General features: G+C 39.3%; 2 protein-coding genes and 1 long non-coding RNA gene across 8 annotated transcripts in view; 2 read left to right on the top strand and 1 right to left on the bottom strand.

Annotated features, from left to right (window-relative positions):
* The first annotated feature begins 65 nt into the window (after positions 1-65).
* Positions 66-10,246, top strand: LOC112571416 (F-actin-capping protein subunit alpha-like). Its single transcript, XM_025250359.1, has 10 exons — positions 66-156; positions 999-1,062; positions 2,302-2,353; positions 2,911-2,974; positions 3,414-3,484; positions 4,565-4,780; positions 5,088-5,172; positions 6,040-6,111; positions 7,350-7,412; positions 7,892-10,246. Exons 1-10 carry the CDS (start codon positions 115-117, stop codon positions 8,030-8,032), a joined length of 870 nt encoding a protein of 289 aa, XP_025106144.1. The 5' UTR covers positions 66-114; the 3' UTR covers positions 8,033-10,246.
* On the bottom strand, positions 9,755-18,318 carry LOC112571419. Of its 6 annotated transcripts, XM_025250373.1 has the most exons (5): positions 18,044-18,318; positions 17,514-17,733; positions 12,556-12,805; positions 11,764-12,050; positions 9,755-11,408 (listed from the first exon to the last, which is right to left on the bottom strand). In XM_025250373.1, the coding sequence occupies exons 3-5, from the start codon at positions 12,717-12,719 to the stop codon at positions 11,191-11,193; spliced, it is 669 nt and encodes a 222-aa protein (XP_025106158.1). In that variant the 5' UTR covers positions 12,720-12,805; positions 17,514-17,733; positions 18,044-18,318; the 3' UTR covers positions 9,755-11,190. The 6 variants fall into 6 exon arrangements, with proteins under 6 accessions (XP_025106158.1, XP_025106159.1, XP_025106154.1 ...); XM_025250374.1 differs by lacking the exons at positions 17,514-17,733; positions 18,044-18,318 and adding an exon at positions 17,368-17,503; XM_025250369.1 differs by lacking the exons at positions 9,755-11,408; positions 11,764-12,050; positions 12,556-12,805 and adding an exon at positions 14,640-15,459 and having other exon boundaries at positions 18,044-18,188.
* Positions 17,329-20,115, top strand: part of LOC112571423 — a 5,990-nt gene continuing 3,203 nt past the window's right edge. Inside the window, exon 1 of the long non-coding RNA XR_003100817.1 lies at positions 17,329-17,447. This is a non-coding gene — a long non-coding RNA (uncharacterized LOC112571423). The remainder of the gene's footprint in view (positions 17,448-20,115) is intronic.

Raw genomic sequence — 20,115 nt, 5'->3', positions numbered from 1 at the left:
ATTAATTTAAGAAAAAATATTTTTTCTGCTTATTTTCTTGACTTATTCTCCTATAAACTGAAAGAAGATTTACCGAGATCTCGTGTACACGAACAACAGTGTTTTGCTATCAAGATGGCTGACGAGTATGATGAACCAATCTCTGACCAGGAAAAGGTTAGTGCTATAACATTGTCACTGAACATTACAAAGTCTTGACAAGGTATGCCTGCTCTAAAATGTTGCAAAGTCAACAAACTTGTTTTGTTTAATGTCTGATAGTAGATCTAACTGACTAGGCCTTTTTAAAAGGGGAGGGGCCGGCTGATGGATGTCAACTTCCGCCTCTGATTTCTTGTTGCAGAAGCCGACAAAAGTTTATGAGGGCTTAATTTAATTTGAATATATAGAGCGTGGGTGTATTTGTTTCAGTTTCTAGTTTTTGAAGTACGTATTGTTCAGTAAATATTTCTTATGCTTAAAATAGTTTTTATTTGAGATGCACTGGAAGAATCTTTGGTGGAGCATAGTTTTTGCCAACCTGTTAAATTCGACTCGCCTGACAGGTGACCGACCACCTGCCAAAATTAGCTAAGACTTTCTCAGATAGTTTTACATCATTCTCTCACATTTTAATCTGAATTATGAATGGTCCTATGTCAGCTTTGATTTAGTGCCTTAAAAAGTTGATTGCATTGATAACACTCCCTTCATAATGCTTTTTCTTTTGTTAATAGTCTGGAACTAAAATCAGAAAATATGAGTACTAGCTTTAATAATAACACTGCCGTTCCAAAACATATACAATTTGTTCTGAATATAGCCACAAACAGATGAAAAATTCGATTATGCAACTTAAACAGTTTAAAATCTGCTATGATCAGAAGCATTTTGTTATAAATGAACTTTAAGTTAGCATTGATTATCTTTGCAAATAATACATGTAAAGACACTTTAGGAGATGATCCATGCACATTGTTACACAATTTTTTGTATTGATGTTAATTTTCTTCTGACAGCTGAGGATTGCTTCAAACTTTATTCTCCATGCTCCTCCAGGAGAATTTAATGAAGTATTCAATGGTGAGTTTTATTTCTCAGTTTATGATAAATATCACTGCTTATAATGTGTTGACTGGTAATGTTAATTTTTTAGTAAAGAATAAAAAGAGTTTTCTATGATCTTCTGTTGTCTCAAATAAAATAATTATAATACAGCTATTTATGGTGCATACTTAAAAGCACACCTACACACACACTCACAGAAAATGGGGGAGTGGCAAGAGAGAAAAAAGGAGGGAGTTGGCTGTCACCAGAGACAAAAGATATCGGAGACAGTTTTAAAGATGAGCAGAGGTTCTGATTGAACAGTTTCAGAACTTTGCACTAATTTAAAAAAAAATTAAAAATAGACATAATTTTTTTGAATAGTGCACTGAAATAGCAAAAGTACATTATCTTTCAAGGAAAAACTACAATCAACTTAGGATAAGGTAAAAATAAAACAGTATGCATACCCTATTATACAATTGTAAAACTGTACACTGAATGATTGTTACAACTATGAAGAGAGCTGTTTTAAGAATTAAGGTTGTTTAATCACACACTGATATGTTGAATGTTGATTTTTTTTTTAAGCTGGAGGAAAAGGAGATCTTGTTCATTCTTTAAGGGTAGAGGGTGACAAATGATGCTGAAATATTACCTTAGGAAAAGAAACTTCTCAGTCAACCCCAAGAGATCTAACAAAGGGGAACAATGTGCATAGCAGCAAAAGGCTTTTTAATTCCATTTCAACTCTCTTTGAAACAGGGCTCAATAAAAGTTACTTTATTTCCTGTTAAGAATTAATTGCTAGAAAGGACTTCAGAGATTTGTATTAAGAGTTTCCTCATGAGCATTTAAGCCTATACTCCCATTTCTTGATGTGAACCCTATCAGCTTTAATTAATATTTGATTAATAGTATTGCTGACATGAATAGTCAGGCAAAAGTATGGGGAAATTAAGCAAAGCTGTTCTGTAATTATCATACTCTCTTTTCTTTGCTTTGTAAATGTGCATGCATGCATCTGGGTTGGGGGAGACATACATGTGCATGATCTTTAAATCTGTTGTTGTTATTGTTGGCTTTTGTAGTGAGCTTTTTATTTGTTTTGTTTTTTAGAGGGGAGGGTGGGCATTTATGGTTTTGTCTTTTGGAAGGATTTTTTTACTTTTGCCTATTATGTGTATCCTAATGTCTATATCTGATCTGTGTGTCCATGTTTTGCATATCATAAGGGAAAAACTAATTAGATGTTACATTTTGTTTTGTCAACAGATGTAAGGATTTTGGTGAACGATGACAATCTTCTGAAGGAAGGAGCCTCTGGGTAAAACTGCACTTCTTCCTTATTTTTCTGTTCTTATTGTTCTTCACATATTGTTTTTTTCTTTCCATGTTACTATCTTGACATCCTTGTATGTGTTACTTATATGCAGAGAAAGGTAGTGTTGTGTTTATGTTATGCTGTGCTCATGTTATGTTTGGGCTTGTGAGCAAAAGAAAAATTTCTGTCTTGGACTTTTTCAGACAGACAATAAAGTTTGATTTGATGTGGGTATCTGCCACATGTATGTATGCATAATGAGAAGTGGCTCATTACCTTTTATTATTTATTATACTTTGTTCTTTGTATTGCACACGGCGCTTTCATTGTGAGAAATGGGCATGTTAAAAGTCAACTATTATTTAAAAAGTTATTAGAAAGTTTTGAATATTTGGAACTTTCCATTTAAAAAAATTATTTAACAATCTTGTTAATATCAGTCAATAAATTATTGTAGAAATTATTTTCTTGTAAGATCTGCCCCAAAAAGTAGTCCTAAATTATTTGCTAGTATTTTCTGACTAACTGAATGAGTTATTGCTCTTCTTCCTTTTTCCTAGTGCTTTTGCCCAGTACAATAGGGACCAGTTCACACCATGCAAAGTGGAAGGATCTGATTTCCAGGTATTTGTAGGTTTTTATACATTTTAAAATTATAATACTTGTTATCATATGTCATTATATTATGGAAGCACTTTAACCTCAAGATTAGTGTGCTTAACTGTGGAGCAGGGCTCATGTTCAGAGAGCACATTTACCCAGATTGAAAGCCTACCCAAGCTGGGTAGGTTGGCTAACCAGAGGTAGTAACAAAAACCCAGAATGGATGGATTAAGGGTAGACCCACCCAGATTGTTTTACCAGCCAGTAATTTAACAGAAGTCTCCTCTTCTGATAACTTTCTTCAGCCTAGGATAATTATGGTGGAGATGGTGATGGATTTAGTTTAACCAAAGAGAACACAGACTTTTTCTGAATTTTAGAGATAAAACTGGACAGGTATATGATATAAGTGCCACTTTGTTGTTAAAATCTTTGTTAACAATAAATTGTTCTTCTTCAGACACTTATTACAGAATATGGAGACAGGGGTTCTGGGCGATTTTTTGATCCAAGAACCAAACAGTCATTTAGGTATGTATACATGTCTTTATGAATTTGGGTAAAGATATGAAGGGAATTTAAAAAAAAAGCATTTTATTTCATAAGTGACATTAGCTATAGAGATCTTTAATCGTGCAAAATGGAAAACCTATTTTCCTGTCGTTTGGTTATGGTGGTCGTGGTGATGGTGGTGCTGAAAGACTGAGGAGCTTTTATAGTTCATTTTCCCATCTGGTAGAAAACCTAATGCACTGTAATGAAAGAATGGTAAGAGCTGACAAGCGTAATAACACTTCAAGTACACGACATAGGGTTGGAGGGAGGGATTGCATGTGTAAAATGCAGGCCACCAGTTTCTAGAGATATTTTCTGAGATTATAAAATACTCATGGAAGAAGTGGATCTGAAGGACAGCCATGAAAGGCATGTAGGTAGTCATTAAGTGAAGTGATTGGAGCAGACGTTTGGCCAGAGAAGGAAAAGGACCAGCAGCCAATGAGTCGTACACTCTGTGCTTCTTTTTTAAAATATCATTATGACCAAAGCCAACAAGCTTGTTAGTCAACAAGGAAATGTCTTTGATGATATGAAGATGTGGATAGCACAGTATCACACTTATAATGCAAATGTGCTTACTGTGTACTTAACATTGCCTGATTCGAAAAGACTGAAAGAAAGAAACAGATGTTAAAATTAAACTTAAAAAAAAAACCAAGAACTATACCATAGGCAACATTCTAATCATACAAGTCAGCAAACAAAACAATATTATTATAGAATAATTTGCAAATAGTTATAAAATAAAGGGCAATAACAATGATATTTCTTCTATAATATCACATATTTCTTTTATAACATCATATGTGTCTTTTAAAATATCCCATATTTCTTGCTGTTAAGGTAAAAAAAATTCACTTTAAATTTAAAATGAGTTTGTATTTTATCTTTAAGCTTAATGTTTTTCACCTGTTGAAGATCTTGTGATCCTCTGATATCAAAATAGGTATTTTGGAACCAAGCAGATTGGAAACAAAGCCTTTGTGTTTGCTGAAGTGTGTGGGTGAACAGATTTTACCTGGTGATTGTTGATAAATTTGCATGACTTTACAGGTACGATCATTTACGGAAAGAGGGAAATGAGTTTCAAACTGTTGAAATTGATAAACGAGCAGAACCTTGGCGGGTGGAGGTAGAAAATGCGATGACTACGTATGTGCAGAGCCACTACCCACATGGTGTGTGTGCTGTGTATGGCAACTCCTCCGATAGCAACATCACTTTGATTGCCTGCATCGAGAGCCACCAATTTCAGCCCCGCAACTTCTGGTATAATGATAATGTTACTGTATAATAATACTTTTGTAGTTGAGCTAGCTATATTTTATATATATATGTTTTGCTGAAGTTTCCAAAGGAGAAATATATTTAAATCATGATGGGTTTGGCTTGATGGTAATTAATTTTTGAAATTGTCATGACACGTGATAAAAAAACATTTAGTTTAGGGTCTGATTGAATCCATAAATCTAGTGTGGCTGATGTTGAACTTCATAATTTATAAATCATAGATATGAGTAAACATCATTATCTTCTGCATCTCTGTACTAAATAGATTTTGTGTTTTCTTTACTAGGAATGGTCGCTGGCGATCACAGTGGTCCATTACATTCCCAGAATCTGGAGGCTCTGCTGAAGCAACTGGTTTACTTAAAGTGCAGGTAACCTTCCCCCACCCCCCATAAGAACCAGGACAGTCTTAAGTTTATAATGTGAAATGTTTTTGTTTTCTTAGTATGCAATTTATTCTCTTGTGATTTGCAGGTGGTATGTTTACACTGTCCATTTTGTTGCTGTTATTATCATCACAGTACTCCTCTTTTGATTACCTTTGGATGTTGTACTATATTGATCACATGATAACCTGTACAAGGAAAAACTGATAAATCATCTTTCCTTGTTACTTCCCTGAAATCAGTTTTCCTATTGAAGAAAAATTTTATTCAAAAAGAAGAAACAAGTACCTATAATTTCGAGTTCTCATTGAAAAGGAGATTTAATCTTTAGTTAAATGATAGGTTATAGAGATTACATTTGTAATTATTTTTCATGTAAAGCAAAAAATTAGCATAAAACAAATTCTGGAACTGGCGATGTGCTCAGTTACTATGACTTATAAGATAGCATGATTAAATGTTGAGGCTTTGACATAACTCTTTCTTGGTGTGACACCTGTTTACAGGGCTGACCATCACTGGTTTTCTCTGAATACTTAAATTCCACCATTTCTGTGTGTTGTATATTGTGTGCCAGTTTATGTATAAAGGTGCATTTGATGCCTACCCAAATAAGGTGTGGAAACCTGCGTCTCAGTCTTGTATGTGAAGTGCTTTAAACCTGGCTTTGGTGCTGGGAGATGGTGCTAATCAAATGCAGTGCATTATTAGTATTTTGAAATCAAAGAACAAAAAAACATTTTTGTGCTTACATTATTTTTTTTAAATGAAAGTTTTTAAAAGTTATAAAATGAGCTGTCAGGATTGAGTGAAAAATCATTTGCAAGAAAGTCACTGTTTTGCATGTTGCAGGTTCACTACTATGAAGATGGCAATGTCCAATTAGTCAGTTCTAAGGAAATAAAAGAAAATGTGAAAGTTACGGTAAGTCATACATCTTATCCACTGGGATACATTGAAATATCCTTTAACTCATAGGAGTTGCTTTTGCGGATCATTATTTTGAAAGCATGCCTGAGTACTGATTGCTGCATGAGGCAGTGTTTTGAATTCCCCCCCCCCCACCAAAAAAAAAAAAAAAATACACACAAATTTACATAGGCAGAATGAAGGATGTAATTGCAGATATCTCTTAAGGAATCATTTTTCTGCAGCTACCTTTTTGGCTTTGTTGAGTCAGTTGTTTCCTGATGGTGCTTTAGAATTTTCTAGACCTATTCACTCCCTTTTGCAAATGGCAAGTCAGAGATCAGAGATTTCACATTGATTCTCAGTGCAAGAATCACTTGAACTTTGTGCATGTGTAACACTTAACTGTGTGTTTAAATTCGTTATTATCCCAAGTGTATTTTTATGTATAAACTGGATTTTAGGCAAGAACCCAAGTTGGTCTACTTTATGACAGGGTTTTCTTTAAATCCCATTTACTTACCTTTATGGAGTCTAACTTTGACAAAAAACAAGTTTAAAGAAAGCTAAGTTAAGAAAACTTGAATTCTACAAATATATATCCAAGCAAAAAATAAAACTACAGTTATACAATTTTCCATATCCGCCACCTACCCACAATTCTTTAAACATGCACTGAAAACGCATCTCTTCTGTAAACATTACCCCTAACAATCTTTCCCATAATGCTAGTTCTTTTTCACACCCTTCCTTTTGTAATATCATGTTACTCTCAGCTCTTGTTCTTGTTATGTGGTTCCTCTTTGTGTTTTCTGCATTTGATTTTATTCTTCGTTTAGTACAGTTGTTTATTCTTTATTCTGTATAGTTTAAATGTTATTTGTTTGTTTTCCTGTTCCTCCTATGGTGTCCATTTCATTCTTGTTCTTAAGGGCTAAGAGCATACTCCTTAGGAGTGTGAGTATGCGCTTTACAAATTTTACATTTATTGTTATTACAATAATAATAATGGCCTCCTGGACAGACAATAAAGTCTGTTTTGATTTGATTTGATTTTGATTTTTACCTCACATTTTTTTGCAATTTAAAAAAAAAAAGATAATTCATGCATCCCGAAACTGAAAAAGCACTTTTTTTAATACAAATTTATGTGAGTAGAAGATTTAGCTTTTATGTTTTCCTTGTACACGGAGATAAAGTCATTTATATTTGCCATTAAGATGTATCCATTTTATTTTTCATGTATTGTGCAGAAAGAGCAACAAACAGCTAAGGCATTTGTGACCCTGATTTCTGAGGCTGAAAGTGAATATCAGGTAGGTCCATCTTTCACATCTGCTCTTGCTGCCACAGTAGGGCTGCTGTGTTCATTGTCATTACACCTCAGTGAAACATTGTGACATCTGCTCTTATCACATTGTCCAGCTATACTATCCACTGAGACTTGTGCAGTTTGAGTGCCCAATCAAGACAATTTAATAACATGATATTTATAGGAATGTGTTTGTGAGGATAGTTGAAGTGTTAAGGTATCTTTGAAAAAAGTTTATTGAAAAGTCAAATGTTGCAAAGTATAGATATGGAATTTCCTAAGAAATTTTTATTTACAGTGTAGATTTAATCTTGGATAACTGAAAATAAAATTACATGTAAGCAGAGATCTGATATGATACTTCTGAGTTTTCTTCCTGTGTTGTAAAATCTGTGTTCATTCTTGTACTTTGCATCAGGCTTACAGATTTGTTAGCAATGAATAACTATCCGCCTACTAATATTATGCCTTTACCTCAAACAGAGAGCCTTGTCGGAGAACTACCAGACCATGTCAGATACAACTTTTAAGGCCCTGCGTCGTCAGTTGCCTGTCACACGAACCAGAATTGACTGGAACAAGATACTGGGCTACAAAATAGGCGGGGAACTAAAGAACAATTAATGCCCTTATCGGCAGTCTCTGTGCACATATTACTTCTAGTTACTCTTGTACTTTGTTTGTGTAACTGCTCATCACATTGGCATTTCACTTGGTCCTTGTACCACGTGGCATGGCAATAGCAGATTGAAATTCTCCTTTACATTTTCATCCACCATTTTGCAACTTGCTATATCAAAGACTTGTCATTCTTATAGCTGTTCATGCTGAAATAACTGTTTATTCTTTTCTAAATTTCCAAATTTTTTGTCATGTTTATTTTCAGCTCCATGTATTCTTTGTATATTGGAAATGGATATGAATGGCACGTCTAAGTCTTAAACAGCTTAAGACTGAATGATCAGGCTCGAATGCATGTTCAGAGAATACTTTCTGTAGACGATGGCACACAAGTTGGTGTGTAAGTGCATTAAAATACATATTGTACAGCATCTTTATTGGTCAGATTATCTTTGTTTCTAAGAAACCAGTCATCCTGGATCTCGGTGCTTGTTTTTCTAACAAAGATTTATTTGATGCTGGGATCATTTGGGGCAAGAGCAAAGCAAATTACAATAACAAAAATTGTTTTATCATAAAATAAAATGTGCCACTCTTAAGACTGCACAATATCTGTGGTCTTGGTTTGGGAAGTAAACCAAAGTAAGTGTTGTGTAATGCTGCTGAGAGCTCTAACTGTAAAGATGCTTTTTTTCCCCATTTTGTAAGGCTGGTAATCTGCTTGAGATGCTCATTGTCAGATATTTTTCCATCTTGCTCTTGGCTGGGTAGTGGAATTGATGGGCAGGCTGTTGCCAACTCTGCTAAAAGCTCCAGGTGTCTGGCCATTTTATTTATGCATTTTACCAAGGATATGCCATCTTTGACAAGGCTCATTTTAGTTTAAGTTCTGCTTTATTCTTTTCAGCTTTGGCTTGAGTGAGCATTACGTTTTTTTTCAGGGATGGGGGTGTCCACCGATATTTTTAATCTTTATTGTTTTGGGTATATTTCATTCCAGCGATGAGTAAACGCACCATGTTAATGGACACAATGTTATCCTTGGTGGTGGCCATCAATTCTCAGGGCCCGTCATTCATCTTTGTGGATCTTCTGGTAGTAGTTCACTTTTGCTGGCATCTATTTCTTGATCTATTCTCTTTGATGGAAAAATGGTGAGTGCCAGTTCAGTCACAGTGTAGGCCTTTAAACTTCTTACAGAAGAGTTCAGCATAACTTATTTTCTGGTAATCACATGAAGATTTCATTTCTGAGTTTTGCCACAAAGGCAAGAGGATGTCATTGGTGCAGTTGCTGCTTCAAGAGACAGAAGAGGGAAATATTCACATCAAGTTCCTAGTTGAATAGGTCGTCATGTAGTAATCAACCGCAATACATGCTGAATTTGGAACAGTGTGCAAAGTTTTTAGTGTGTAATGGTCACGAAGAAGTTTATTTACTGAGGTAGTGATATGCATCCAGTTTCATTTCAACTCTTGATACCCCTTTTGTATCTATGATGTCCATCCTGCCTTTGTATGTCCAATAATGTGATGCTGTTTTCTCCCATGTCTTTTAAAATATTTTTCAGCAGAGAGCAACAGAAGCAACCTTCCAAATATTTTTCAGCTTTGTAGATTCAGATGTTAAACGATGTTCAGCTACTCCTGTATCACATATACACATACCTAGAGCACTGTGGCTCAGTAACAGTATTGAAAACATTTCACACAGCATTTTATTTTCACCTGACTTATTTATTATTTCAGGTGTGAACAAAGAGGATAAAATCCAAACTATATTGCAGTGGTAGATGATGGAGAGAGTAAATTCAGCTCAAAATATAACACAGTTCACTTAAGTTGAACTTTTGGAGATGCTCTCTTTTTGTTAATACTACTTAATAAAACAGATGTTCATTAGAGCTTCTGTGAATATGGTGTGGGTGTGTTTATGTTCATCATGCTTGAAACCTAGTTCAAGATCAGAGAAGGTAAAATCTCTTTAAATTTGGGCATTTAGTCACCTCTTCATTTGACAGATGTGCATGGAAATGCTGACAAACCCTGCAGGGCTTTTTTGATAACAAAGATTATTTAAGTACAGCAGTTCAGGTACATAACTTCTTTCTGCTTTAAAGCCTAGAGGGTTCTAGCACGGTGCAGATGTAGAGAAAGTCTGGCTTGTGCTGGTATTGCCAAATCTTCATGCACATTAAATGTGGTCTTGCCTTTGTCATTAAATGTCTTTATTTTTCTGACAGGGAATGGTAGTTTGTAGTTAACGTGAAAGACAAATTCATATGTAACTGAACATTGTTCAAGAACAATATTTTGACATTCAACATTGAGCTGCTGAATTTGATATTGTTTATTCTGATGTGTGTGCTACAAAATGTTCTGATCTAACAGTATGCCAGACTGTATTGGAGAGGAGGTGGTGGGGTTTGTGGGAAGGGAAACCATGCAAGATATCTGATACGAAAGAATTTAAACATTTTGCTTTAAAAATACTCCTTCATAAATGACAACGAACTAGCATCCATGAAGTTTGCACAAAAATAAAGTATTTGTGGTCTTGTGCAAAATTTATTGACTGTAAACATAAAAAATAACATCTACCCATTTTTAGAAGATATTAATACATATCAATAATGTAATTTACAGTATCAAACATTTTAGCTGGATTTCAGTCTTTAGAACATAGTATAACATAGTATATGTGGAAACAAGATCACAAAACAGGCACCTGCTGACATTATTTAAGGCATCAAGCTCTTGCTAGAGCCCAAGTATCACATCAGGTGCATCACGCCATAATTTGTGCTACAGCTACACTTGTTCAGAGAGAAGTGCATGTGTTTCATTTTATCTAGTCATTAATAAGTTTTAGTTAAATTTGTATCCGACATTCAGGAAACTATATGAGATTTCTGAAACGCAGACAAGAAAGGCTCGACCTCTCCTATCTGAATAATGGTAAAAACAGACTTGTGGTATTATATTTAAAAAAAAAAAATCTAGGAAAGATGGTCGTCATTTTCTTTGCTATGCATTTTTTCAGCCAAAAGAACATTTGGTGACTTACTACATCCTATTGTCCTGCCCTTAAAGATAACGTGCCCATATAACTAATTCCCTATCCCCAAAATGACGCTAGTTTCAAAACATGGAACTGGTCTTTTACTGGTGTGTGGCACTCGGCTCTACTGCACCGGCCTCCAGTTCTTCGAACCTCTTCATTGTACTTTTTCGCGTGTTGAGTACTGTGTAGACGTTGTCAGCTTTGCTGAAGTAGTCGCAGGTGTCAGACCGTACCGTGGTTATTTTACTGACTTCTTCACATGCCTCCACCAGCTCTCTATACAGTGAAGGTATCAAAATTGGATCTGCGTCACTTCCTGTTGACAAGAACGTCTGCAACCATTGACTTGAAATAATCGAAATAAAAATCATTATCGAACAAAAATTTCTATGTATGGTTAAAACAAAACACCTCGTTATTATTTTTTCGTGAAATGTCCGTCCAAAAAGGGTTAAGAAGATGTTAAACTGCCCAAAATGTGACCTGGCAAAACAAAACCTATATTTCAAAAACTAACATTGTATCGTATGCGTAATGAACATTCAAGAGAAAAACGCATTTTTATCAGCAAAATTAATTCAACACAGTAAACAATTTGTGTACTAAGACCTGGAATCTCGCTACCAACACAATCGCAACAAAATATTTCATTCTTCGCCACAAGTTCTCACCGGGTGGCATGTGCCTGATCTGTGTGCGGTAGGCGTGTGTGAGGCGGCCGATGCGTTGCCACCCTGCACTGGCCTTCACGTGAAGCTCGGCTTTCTGGGCCAGGGTGGGTGCGATGGACGAGGAACCGTGGGTCAAGAATTGGAGGAAACCACAGACAGGAAGGGCCAGTAAGCCGGCCACCCCGGCTTTGCTGGCTCCGATTTTACTCGTCTGGACCACGCTGGCCCCAATGCCGGACACCCCTAGTGCTCCGATCACAGTGGATATCATTTGCAGCCTGTCAGACCTGTGTAGAAAATATGTCAGCACGCGCGCGCACACAGGGTAGTAATCGTGTAAAGAACTTAAACTCATTTTTTAGCATTTTTTTGTTTCTCTCTTTTCTCTTTTTTTTTATATTATTATTTTTTTTTTTTATCCATCTCGATAAGACTTCGAAAATCTATTATTTCATCTGTTTTGCTGGTGTAAAAAGTGTACGTGGGTGTATGTCAAAGGCTGGCTTTTAAGTTTTAATATTTTTCTTTCAGTAACAGTCGTCTGACATTTCACGAGACACAACCCTGTAGTAGATTGCAGCGTGTTGGCACGTGTGTGTGAGAGACTGAACAAGGAATCTGCTGTGCCCAAATTTGGAAGCAACTTTTGCTGGGGGAGTGAATGTGTGGTGATGGTTTATTTTACTTTTTAAGACATAATGTTAGTGCGGGGTAAAGCATTTGATTTAGATTCTCGTGAAGCAATCTACAAGGAACTTGGAGACACAGCAGACGCTGTGAGAAGCGGCTCACCACTTCTCATACTGTGCTGCCTCGTGGTAGTTCATGATCGCTGCTCTTTTACAGCGAAACTCCATCTCCGCGAACAGAGTGTCAAAGTCTTCTCTCAGCTTTGTGTTCCTTCCAACGGTTATCTGTGGCGATGACGATGATGCGGTAGAGAATAAAGAGCCCATTGGCGTTGTTGCTGCTGTTGTCGCCCCTGCTGTTGGTGGCTGTCGTTACTTGGGCAACGATGTGGAAATAACCACTGGATACTTACCTGTCAAAAAAATACATACATTCTGGTGCGGTAGTTTCTAAGGTGACTTTCTAGTTTACTATATGCCACGACAAAACAAAAAAAAAAAAAAAAAAGGCGAAGATATACTCTTCTGTCTGAATATGTGCGAGAGCACACACACACACATCCACACGTACATCCAAACCCTTTCCAGCCACATTTTTAAAAAGTGCTTTTAGGCGCGCTAAATGAGCAACATATTTGGATGAAAGAGAAGGTCAAACGTCTTTATCAGCGACGTATTCACAATCCTATTTGCCCTCCGTGGAGCAGAAGACCGCAGCCACACCCCGCCATCCGATGCAATGCAGTTCTGTGTCCATGTCATCCTGGCTGCCTCCGCTTCACCGTGGACCGATCTCCTCCATGCCTGTTTGGGTCTCCCAACCCTGCGCTTCCTCTGTGGGTTTGATCCCAGAGCTTGTCTCGTTAAATTGTCAGCAGGGTGTGACCAGTCCAGCTTCGCTTGTGCTTCTTGGTGTCGTGGCTGATAGGTTTCTGGTTGGTTTTCTCCTGCAGGTCTGTATTGGAGGTCTCGGGCCACCTGACGTTGAGGATGTGGCGCAGACATCTGTTGACGAATGTTTGAATCCTGTTGGTGATGGCGTTTGTCACCCGCCATGTCAGGAGTAGTCGTAAGTTTTCCCCCTTTTTTGCATTTTTTTCTAGCTCGATCAGTGGTTGATCGTGCTGTACTGTCAGTTCGCTTGCAGGGTGTCTTGTTCGTCAACGGTCCCCTACTGCTTATTGCCAAGGCTCATTTCTGTTGGCCAGGATTTCTGGCGCATTTCTTCTCAGAATAGACAGGTCTGATGAATGTACTCTACTGTTTATCTTTCCGTTTTCCATGTCCGAGACTCGCCTTGGCGTCTGTGTAAGAGGTGGAGCTCTAAGGTTGTGGAGAACTTCTTACTACGTTTCGATACACGAGCGAGGACGAGCTCATGAAGTGAGAAGGTCAAGGTGAAAAGATGTAGCGTCAAGTGAATGCACTCGCGGTGACATATTTCTTGTGTTCGATCCCTCCTTCCAAAACCGGCTCATTTGAACTACATGATTGGCGGAGACAAAAAGAAAGTCATATTCGTGTGTTTATCATCAATAGTTTCATTTATATTTAGTGCAGCAACTTCGCGCCAACTTCATGATAAACAATTCTCCCTACACAGAGAGAAAGAGTAAGGTAGAGAAGAAAAAAAAACATGAAGCGTACAGGTAAACGTAAGTTTAACAGACTGTTTATTTCAGCAGTGGATTTATATTTAAAAAAATTCTAACACAACAAACGGCCACGTTTTTTCTTCCATAGTGCTTAGGTTGTGCAAACACTACTGTATTTGATTAGCACCAGCAAACTGAAAACAATTTATTGTCAGTGAGACTAGAGACTAACTGCAAACTGAATACTGATCAAGAAGCTCACCTTCATAGCACATATCTTTTACGATAGTTAAGAACTTTATCTTCATGTTATAAATGCAGACACTGAAGAGTCCATGTGTGTATGAGTCTTAGTTGTGAAGACTAACGCAGTTTGAGTTTCTGACACGAGACAGCCGTATTTTCTGACAGGAAAACAGTATCGATGGTGTGCTTGGTAAGGAACGGTGTATACAGTGTGTGGGTCTGGTTCGATGCTGAGCTCTCGAATTAAAGTTTGAGAAACGAGTGGGGTTAACGCTGTTGTCACGATTCTATTCGGTGACATCGTCCAGACGTTACGTTCCAGGTAAACATTGAGATGACGTGCAGTTTCCTCTTACCATCAAATAAATCTTTCCATCTTCTTCAACAAGCGATGAGCCTACATCTGAAAATCCGACAGCCCTCCATTTTTTTTTTTTTTTTTTTTTTTCTTTCGTTACCGATTTATTCAGTCATCGTCCTCATAGTTCTCCTTGACCTCGAGGTCGCCTTTGCACATCTCCTTGTAGCAGAGAAACATGGCTTGCTTTCTCTTGGTAAAGACGTACACCCTCCCGGCATCGTTGAAAGCCCTGTGGGTGGCCTTGGCAACCATAGCGATCTCGCTGACCTCTTGGCGCATGCCTACCAGCTCCTCGTACCACGTCTGGTAGTCACTGACGTCGGCCGCGGGACTCTGCAGCTGAATGCGGCGTGACCTCGCCAGGCGGGTCAAGCGCTGCCAGCCCGCGGCCGCCAATTTGTGGGCGTCTCCGCGCTTGCCAAAGGTCGGCACAAGCCCGGAGCTGCCTTTGCTGACGAACTCCAGCAAGGCCGACACCACCACACCGAGAAGGCCCAGGAGGCCCACCTTTGTCGCCGTCGTTGATGTGGTTCTGGTGAAAGCGGCCAGGCCCCCAGAATTCCACTTCAGCAGTAGAGCGCCCAGACCGGAAATGGAAGCAGCGCCGATGACTGCGGCAGCGACTTCTAGGTAGTAGCAGTTCCGGTTGTAGCTGCTGGCGTCGTGGTAGTGCATTAAGGCCGCTCGCAAGGCTCGGAACTCCATCTCGTGGAAGAGAACGTCGTATTGTTCCCTCGCCTGCGCGCGAAACTGCGCCATCTCGCGTGGGTCTGCGATGACATCAGTGCAGGCCACGCCGTCCTGGCTGGCGACAGGTGCCGTAACTCCAGTGAACACGGCCGGCGCCTGCATCATGTCCGAAGTTCTGCCGAAAGGAAGAGATAACCCGCCAAAAGTCCACTTGTATATAATTATACATCCCAACTCGATCTCTCACCACCATCCAACACACATGCTGAGCGAGAGGCGTGGGTGGCGACTTAAAGAGGATGTAACTGTGGCAACGTTTGGGAAAACCTGTCGCGGTGCGGCGATATAACGGGTGGCAGACAGTATTTTATATTATATATACAAAACTGGTTCTGGCTGAAGAGATGGCGATGGGGTTTTTTTCATATACCTTACAGTAGGCTAGAAAAAAAAAATGAAGGGGGTGTGCAGGATGCCGTCAGCGTCAAGATCCGCTGCACGTGACAGGACCACAACAGAAAAGAAGTCAAAGGTCACTTTCGAGACTAGAAAGTAATAAATGGATGATCTTTATATAGTGTTGGACTGAAGAGTGCAAATATTGTCCTTACAGGAAGCCCGACAAGTGTGTGTGCTTGTGGTGGTGATGGTGGCTTGTGAGTGCGTGTGTACGTGCAGTGTATTGTGATCCTTAGATCAGCTTGTGCACTGCTTTTGACCTCCAGTGTAAAGCTCGTGAGCTGTAGATGTAATTTTTGGAATGCTTACTCCCCACCCCACCCACCCACCCACCCCCCCAATATGGTAATGCGTGTGACCTGTATACTCATTAATACAGGCAGGTCATGCATATTTCCTTGTGATCTAGTTGATGTAACATGTTCGTCTATGTATTTCTTCTTCTCTTTCTCTCTCCCTTGCCTTTAGCAACTGAGATTTTTAAACTCTTAATTTTGTTAGTTTAAAAAAGCAAAGTTTCCATCATTCTGATATGACAATACAATCTCTTTTCCGGCTCCTTTGAGAACAAAGCTCTCATGCACAAATTAAAACAGACTGTCAGGAGGATCGAAGAGGACCGGGGCTGGACTGGTCTGAGGTCATTACAACAGGTGAAATACAACCACAGACACCAGCTACTGCTGAAATAACTAGTCTTTTAAAGAGTGTCCTTGATATAAGGTACGTACATCCTGAGCCAAGCAACGAGGCGAGTTGGAGAATGACTATATCCGGGTCAAGCATGTACACCTCAACCGTATTTGAAGAACACCCAAGCATTACATATGCAGATGATGTTGATCAGTTTCAAGTCTGCAGTAAGGTATACGGGCCCTTGGGGTAGCGGGCCGGGGATGGACACTTAACAGGCTTTCCTCACTCTGGGGCTTTTTTTTTCTATAGAACAGGGTACTACAAGTTTGATCCTTTAACGTAATTTTTCCTCATTTACTAACCGCTGGCGTGTAAACAACTGTTATGTTCAAGTAGTGATGTAGATTCTAATGCACTTGTAATTTTTGCAGTCTATATTACATTACTGAATGAAATCGACAATCGAATTGTAAGCATATTATTATACACTGGGTAAATAATTTACAAGTGATATGAGAGGTCGTTTGTCTCGGGGCCCTCAATGGTTCTCGGCGGCCTTGCGCGCATCCTTGCTATTCCGGGACATTCTGACGTGTCTGTCTCTCTCTCACACACACATGCAGATCTCATCTATCTTAATATCCCGACATTAAAATGTTACTATGTCGTAGTGACCCTCCATAAACTCCAAACCATAATACCTTTAAGCAGTATGATCCTTTCATCAAGTGATATTTTTAGCAACAAAGCCTCTACAGGAAAATGTTGCAGTGGGATGGAGAAAGCAGCTGGCAGCAACAGATTTGTGCTACCTGCCTTGGTTGGCTCGTCTAACAAGAGGCTAGCCAATCCTTATGCGCGTCATATACGGCAAACATTAATGCAGAAACCCGTACGTACTGTCGTTCTTACATATTTTCGTTCGACAAGTTAAAAATACATTTCCTATCACATACACACAGAGAGTTATACAAGCATCCACACATACCATCATCACGGATGCATCCTCAAACAGCTCGACAGGGAACATCGACTTCCGACACTCATTTGCCAAGATGAAAGTTACAGGTAAAACCATTTCACACAGCTTCCATCCGCAGAAATGAAAGTAAAGCAGTTGTTAGTCTTGCTTACCCCTGAGCAGTCCCGCTCTAACGTGCGTCTGAGTATGACCTTCTCGAACGTGCAGCTGACAAGAGGATTGTGGTGCAATATAAGCCTTAACCGCATGCTGAAAAAAGCGAGGTGCACTACGCCCTCGTCAAGCCTCGATCCAAGCATGGACGTGTATAGATGGATTGCTGTCTGCCAAGACCAACGCTTAGCCTCTTGCGAGGTTCTCCGCTCGGCGAGCCTAAACAAAGAATGTGACTAAACTGGAAGCTTTGTAGTATCATGCCTCGTTTAAGTAGCTAATCTGAAATGTGAACAAACCGAAAGCTTTGTAGTAGCATGCCTCGTTTTAGTAGTTAACTGGGAAAAAAATCGTCTGTAAGCAGTCCAGTAATACAAGTTCGTGATCCGAGCGCTAACCAGTGTAACTCGATCTGTGTATAGGCCTTGCTCCCTCACTTCTACGACTCATCCTTCACAACGGTCAAATTTAATGCGCCCCGGTTATTTGGGGATTTTTACTATGGTCTCTTTTTTCTAGACAAACGTACCTCTACAGATTTGTGACACTCGCCATCCCTACTGTTTGGTAGTTCCCAGATTCCTCTGCGTGTGTCTTCTATGTTTGTCTTCTGCATAGTTGTTTCTCCTTACCGTCCTTTGTATTCTGTCTATGTCTCCTACTTGTTAAAGCGCTGAGAGCATGCTCCTTCGTGAGCGTGATTATGCGCTGTGTAAATCACATGTTGATGATGAGCCTATTCTCACACATTAATGTAGCTAATTCGTCCACCGCCATGAACTGTGGGCAGTCATGCCGCGCTTCAAACACGCCTTTAACTATACAAATCAACTTTATAAATTATTATTACATCGTGACGGGGAATAGCGGGGTTGTTTTCGGCTGTGGCCGGAGTTACGGTTTAGATAAGGTGCCAGGGCTACTTGTGCAGTACGTCTCGTCAAGGTACGCCAGGGCAAGCAGATCGGGGTACATGTGTGCCAACTATCTCCGCTCTGCAACAACGCAGTGTAGCCCTTAACTGTCAACATGTATAAATAACAGTCGTAAATAAAGACGCGGAAGGCAGGTAATTCACGTGGGATCAGAAAGCAAGGGCTCGTGCACTCAAAACCACGTGATATGTCTCCGTGTCTGAGCGCGAACTTCTGGAAAACGATCTCCACTATTAAGTTACTAAAACGAGGCAGGTGTGTACAAAGCTTCAGTCACGTTCATTGTTTAGGCTCGCCGAGATCATCATCGCTCATTTTCAGAGTAGACTTCGTTCCAATAGTCGTTCATTTGAGCGAACCCTCATTGAGGGTACATGTATTTCGTCAAGTGTTCAGCGCATGCGCAGTACGTGCAAAAAAAAAATGTGCAAAACACAAAAATAACCATTGTTGTTTAAAACTTCCTATTATTGAAAGCGCATATAATTATAAAATTAGGCTTATGGTTGTGCTAATCAGTGGTATGCTGCTCATGAGCGAGTTACTGTGCATCTTTGGTTCAAAAGAGTAAAAACGACTTCATTCTCCTAAAACACCGCAGGCCTTCTCTCTAATTTCCACTCGAGAGAAAAAGTTGTTGGTAGTAGCGGCAGAGATAATTTTCTCTGGTAGTGGCCGACAGATGTTCTCTCTACCACTACACAGTTAAGGTGGATGAGTCGGACCGTGCAAGTCTCTTTCACGCATTAAGCAGAGTAGTTCACGCTTTGCTTTCATCAGAGGGCCAGAGAGCGTGGTGAGTCGCGATCTTTTTCCTGGGGCTGGTGACACGCGATCCCTGCTTGCAGTATTGCTCTAGGTAGTTATATTTGTGCAAACATTCGAACAACAAACTTTGCCTTCCTCTTCTGTTTGTCCTGTGATGACATAGCAAGCTGGAAGCACAAATTAAGCAACTTTACGTACAGGCTTTGATACAAGCATGAGCTGCTGATCATGTAAACCAGGGTGACACTGAGATACACCACGAACTAATATCCCTGGACTGCTGGCAGACAGCAACAGTTTGCTGGGCGGTGCACTCAAGGTTCAAGGCTCGATCTGCGACTGGAAAACTCCCCAACACCCGTCACCAGTCCATATGCACCTCACACACGCGCGCGCAGAAGAATACACAAACTTATCAAAAGTAATTATTAGTATTTCTTAATGACTTCGCATTCAAATACCAGTTTTCTGCTAATAATCATGAAGTTAAAAAGGGCATAACAACTGTAACCGTGAACAGGTTGTGACAGAAAGGTTGTGAATATACCATCACATATTTGCATATAAATCGTATATGAAATGGGTACATATCCGCATGTAATGTCAACTGCACACTTACAAATATTCATGCGCACGGTACACAATGGCACACTCTTCACCATTTTTAACTCCTTGATGTATATGTTATCGAATGTACACGAATAATTGTTATTCACATTTCACATCTGACAGCTTGATATACAGCAATCTCCAAAATTGCTGTTCACATTTTGCATTTTAAACCGCAAAACTTCACAACAGAAGCAGAAGAGCATCTTATGGTAAGATTTTATCCAAAACCACAAGAGATGCACCTCTGAAGTATCTGACTGTTAAAATCAGTATCAGCTTGCACACA

This window comes from Pomacea canaliculata, linkage group LG9, assembly GCF_003073045.1.
Source record: "Pomacea canaliculata isolate SZHN2017 linkage group LG9, ASM307304v1, whole genome shotgun sequence".
In the NCBI taxonomy this organism is placed as follows: Eukaryota; Metazoa; Mollusca; class Gastropoda; order Architaenioglossa; family Ampullariidae; genus Pomacea; species Pomacea canaliculata.
This window is presented reverse-complemented; position numbering and strand designations above follow the sequence as displayed.

What these genes read in the sequence shown, in the direction of transcription:
- LOC112571416 (XM_025250359.1), top strand. Translation starts at nt 115, where the DNA reads ATGGCTGACGAGTATGATGAACCAATCTCTGACCAGGAAAAG. An exon ending in ATTTAATGAAGTATTCAATG is followed by an intron (nt 1,063 to 2,301) that starts GTGAGTTTTATT and finishes TTTTGTCAACAG; the next exon opens with ATGTAAGGATTTTGGTGAAC. An exon ending in CTGAAGGAAGGAGCCTCTGG is followed by an intron (nt 2,354 to 2,910) that starts GTAAAACTGCAC and finishes CCTTTTTCCTAG; the next exon opens with TGCTTTTGCCCAGTACAATA.
- LOC112571419 (XM_025250369.1), bottom strand. Translation starts at nt 15,449, where the DNA reads ATGATGCAGGCGCCGGCCGTGTTCACTGGAGTTACGGCACCTGTCGCC.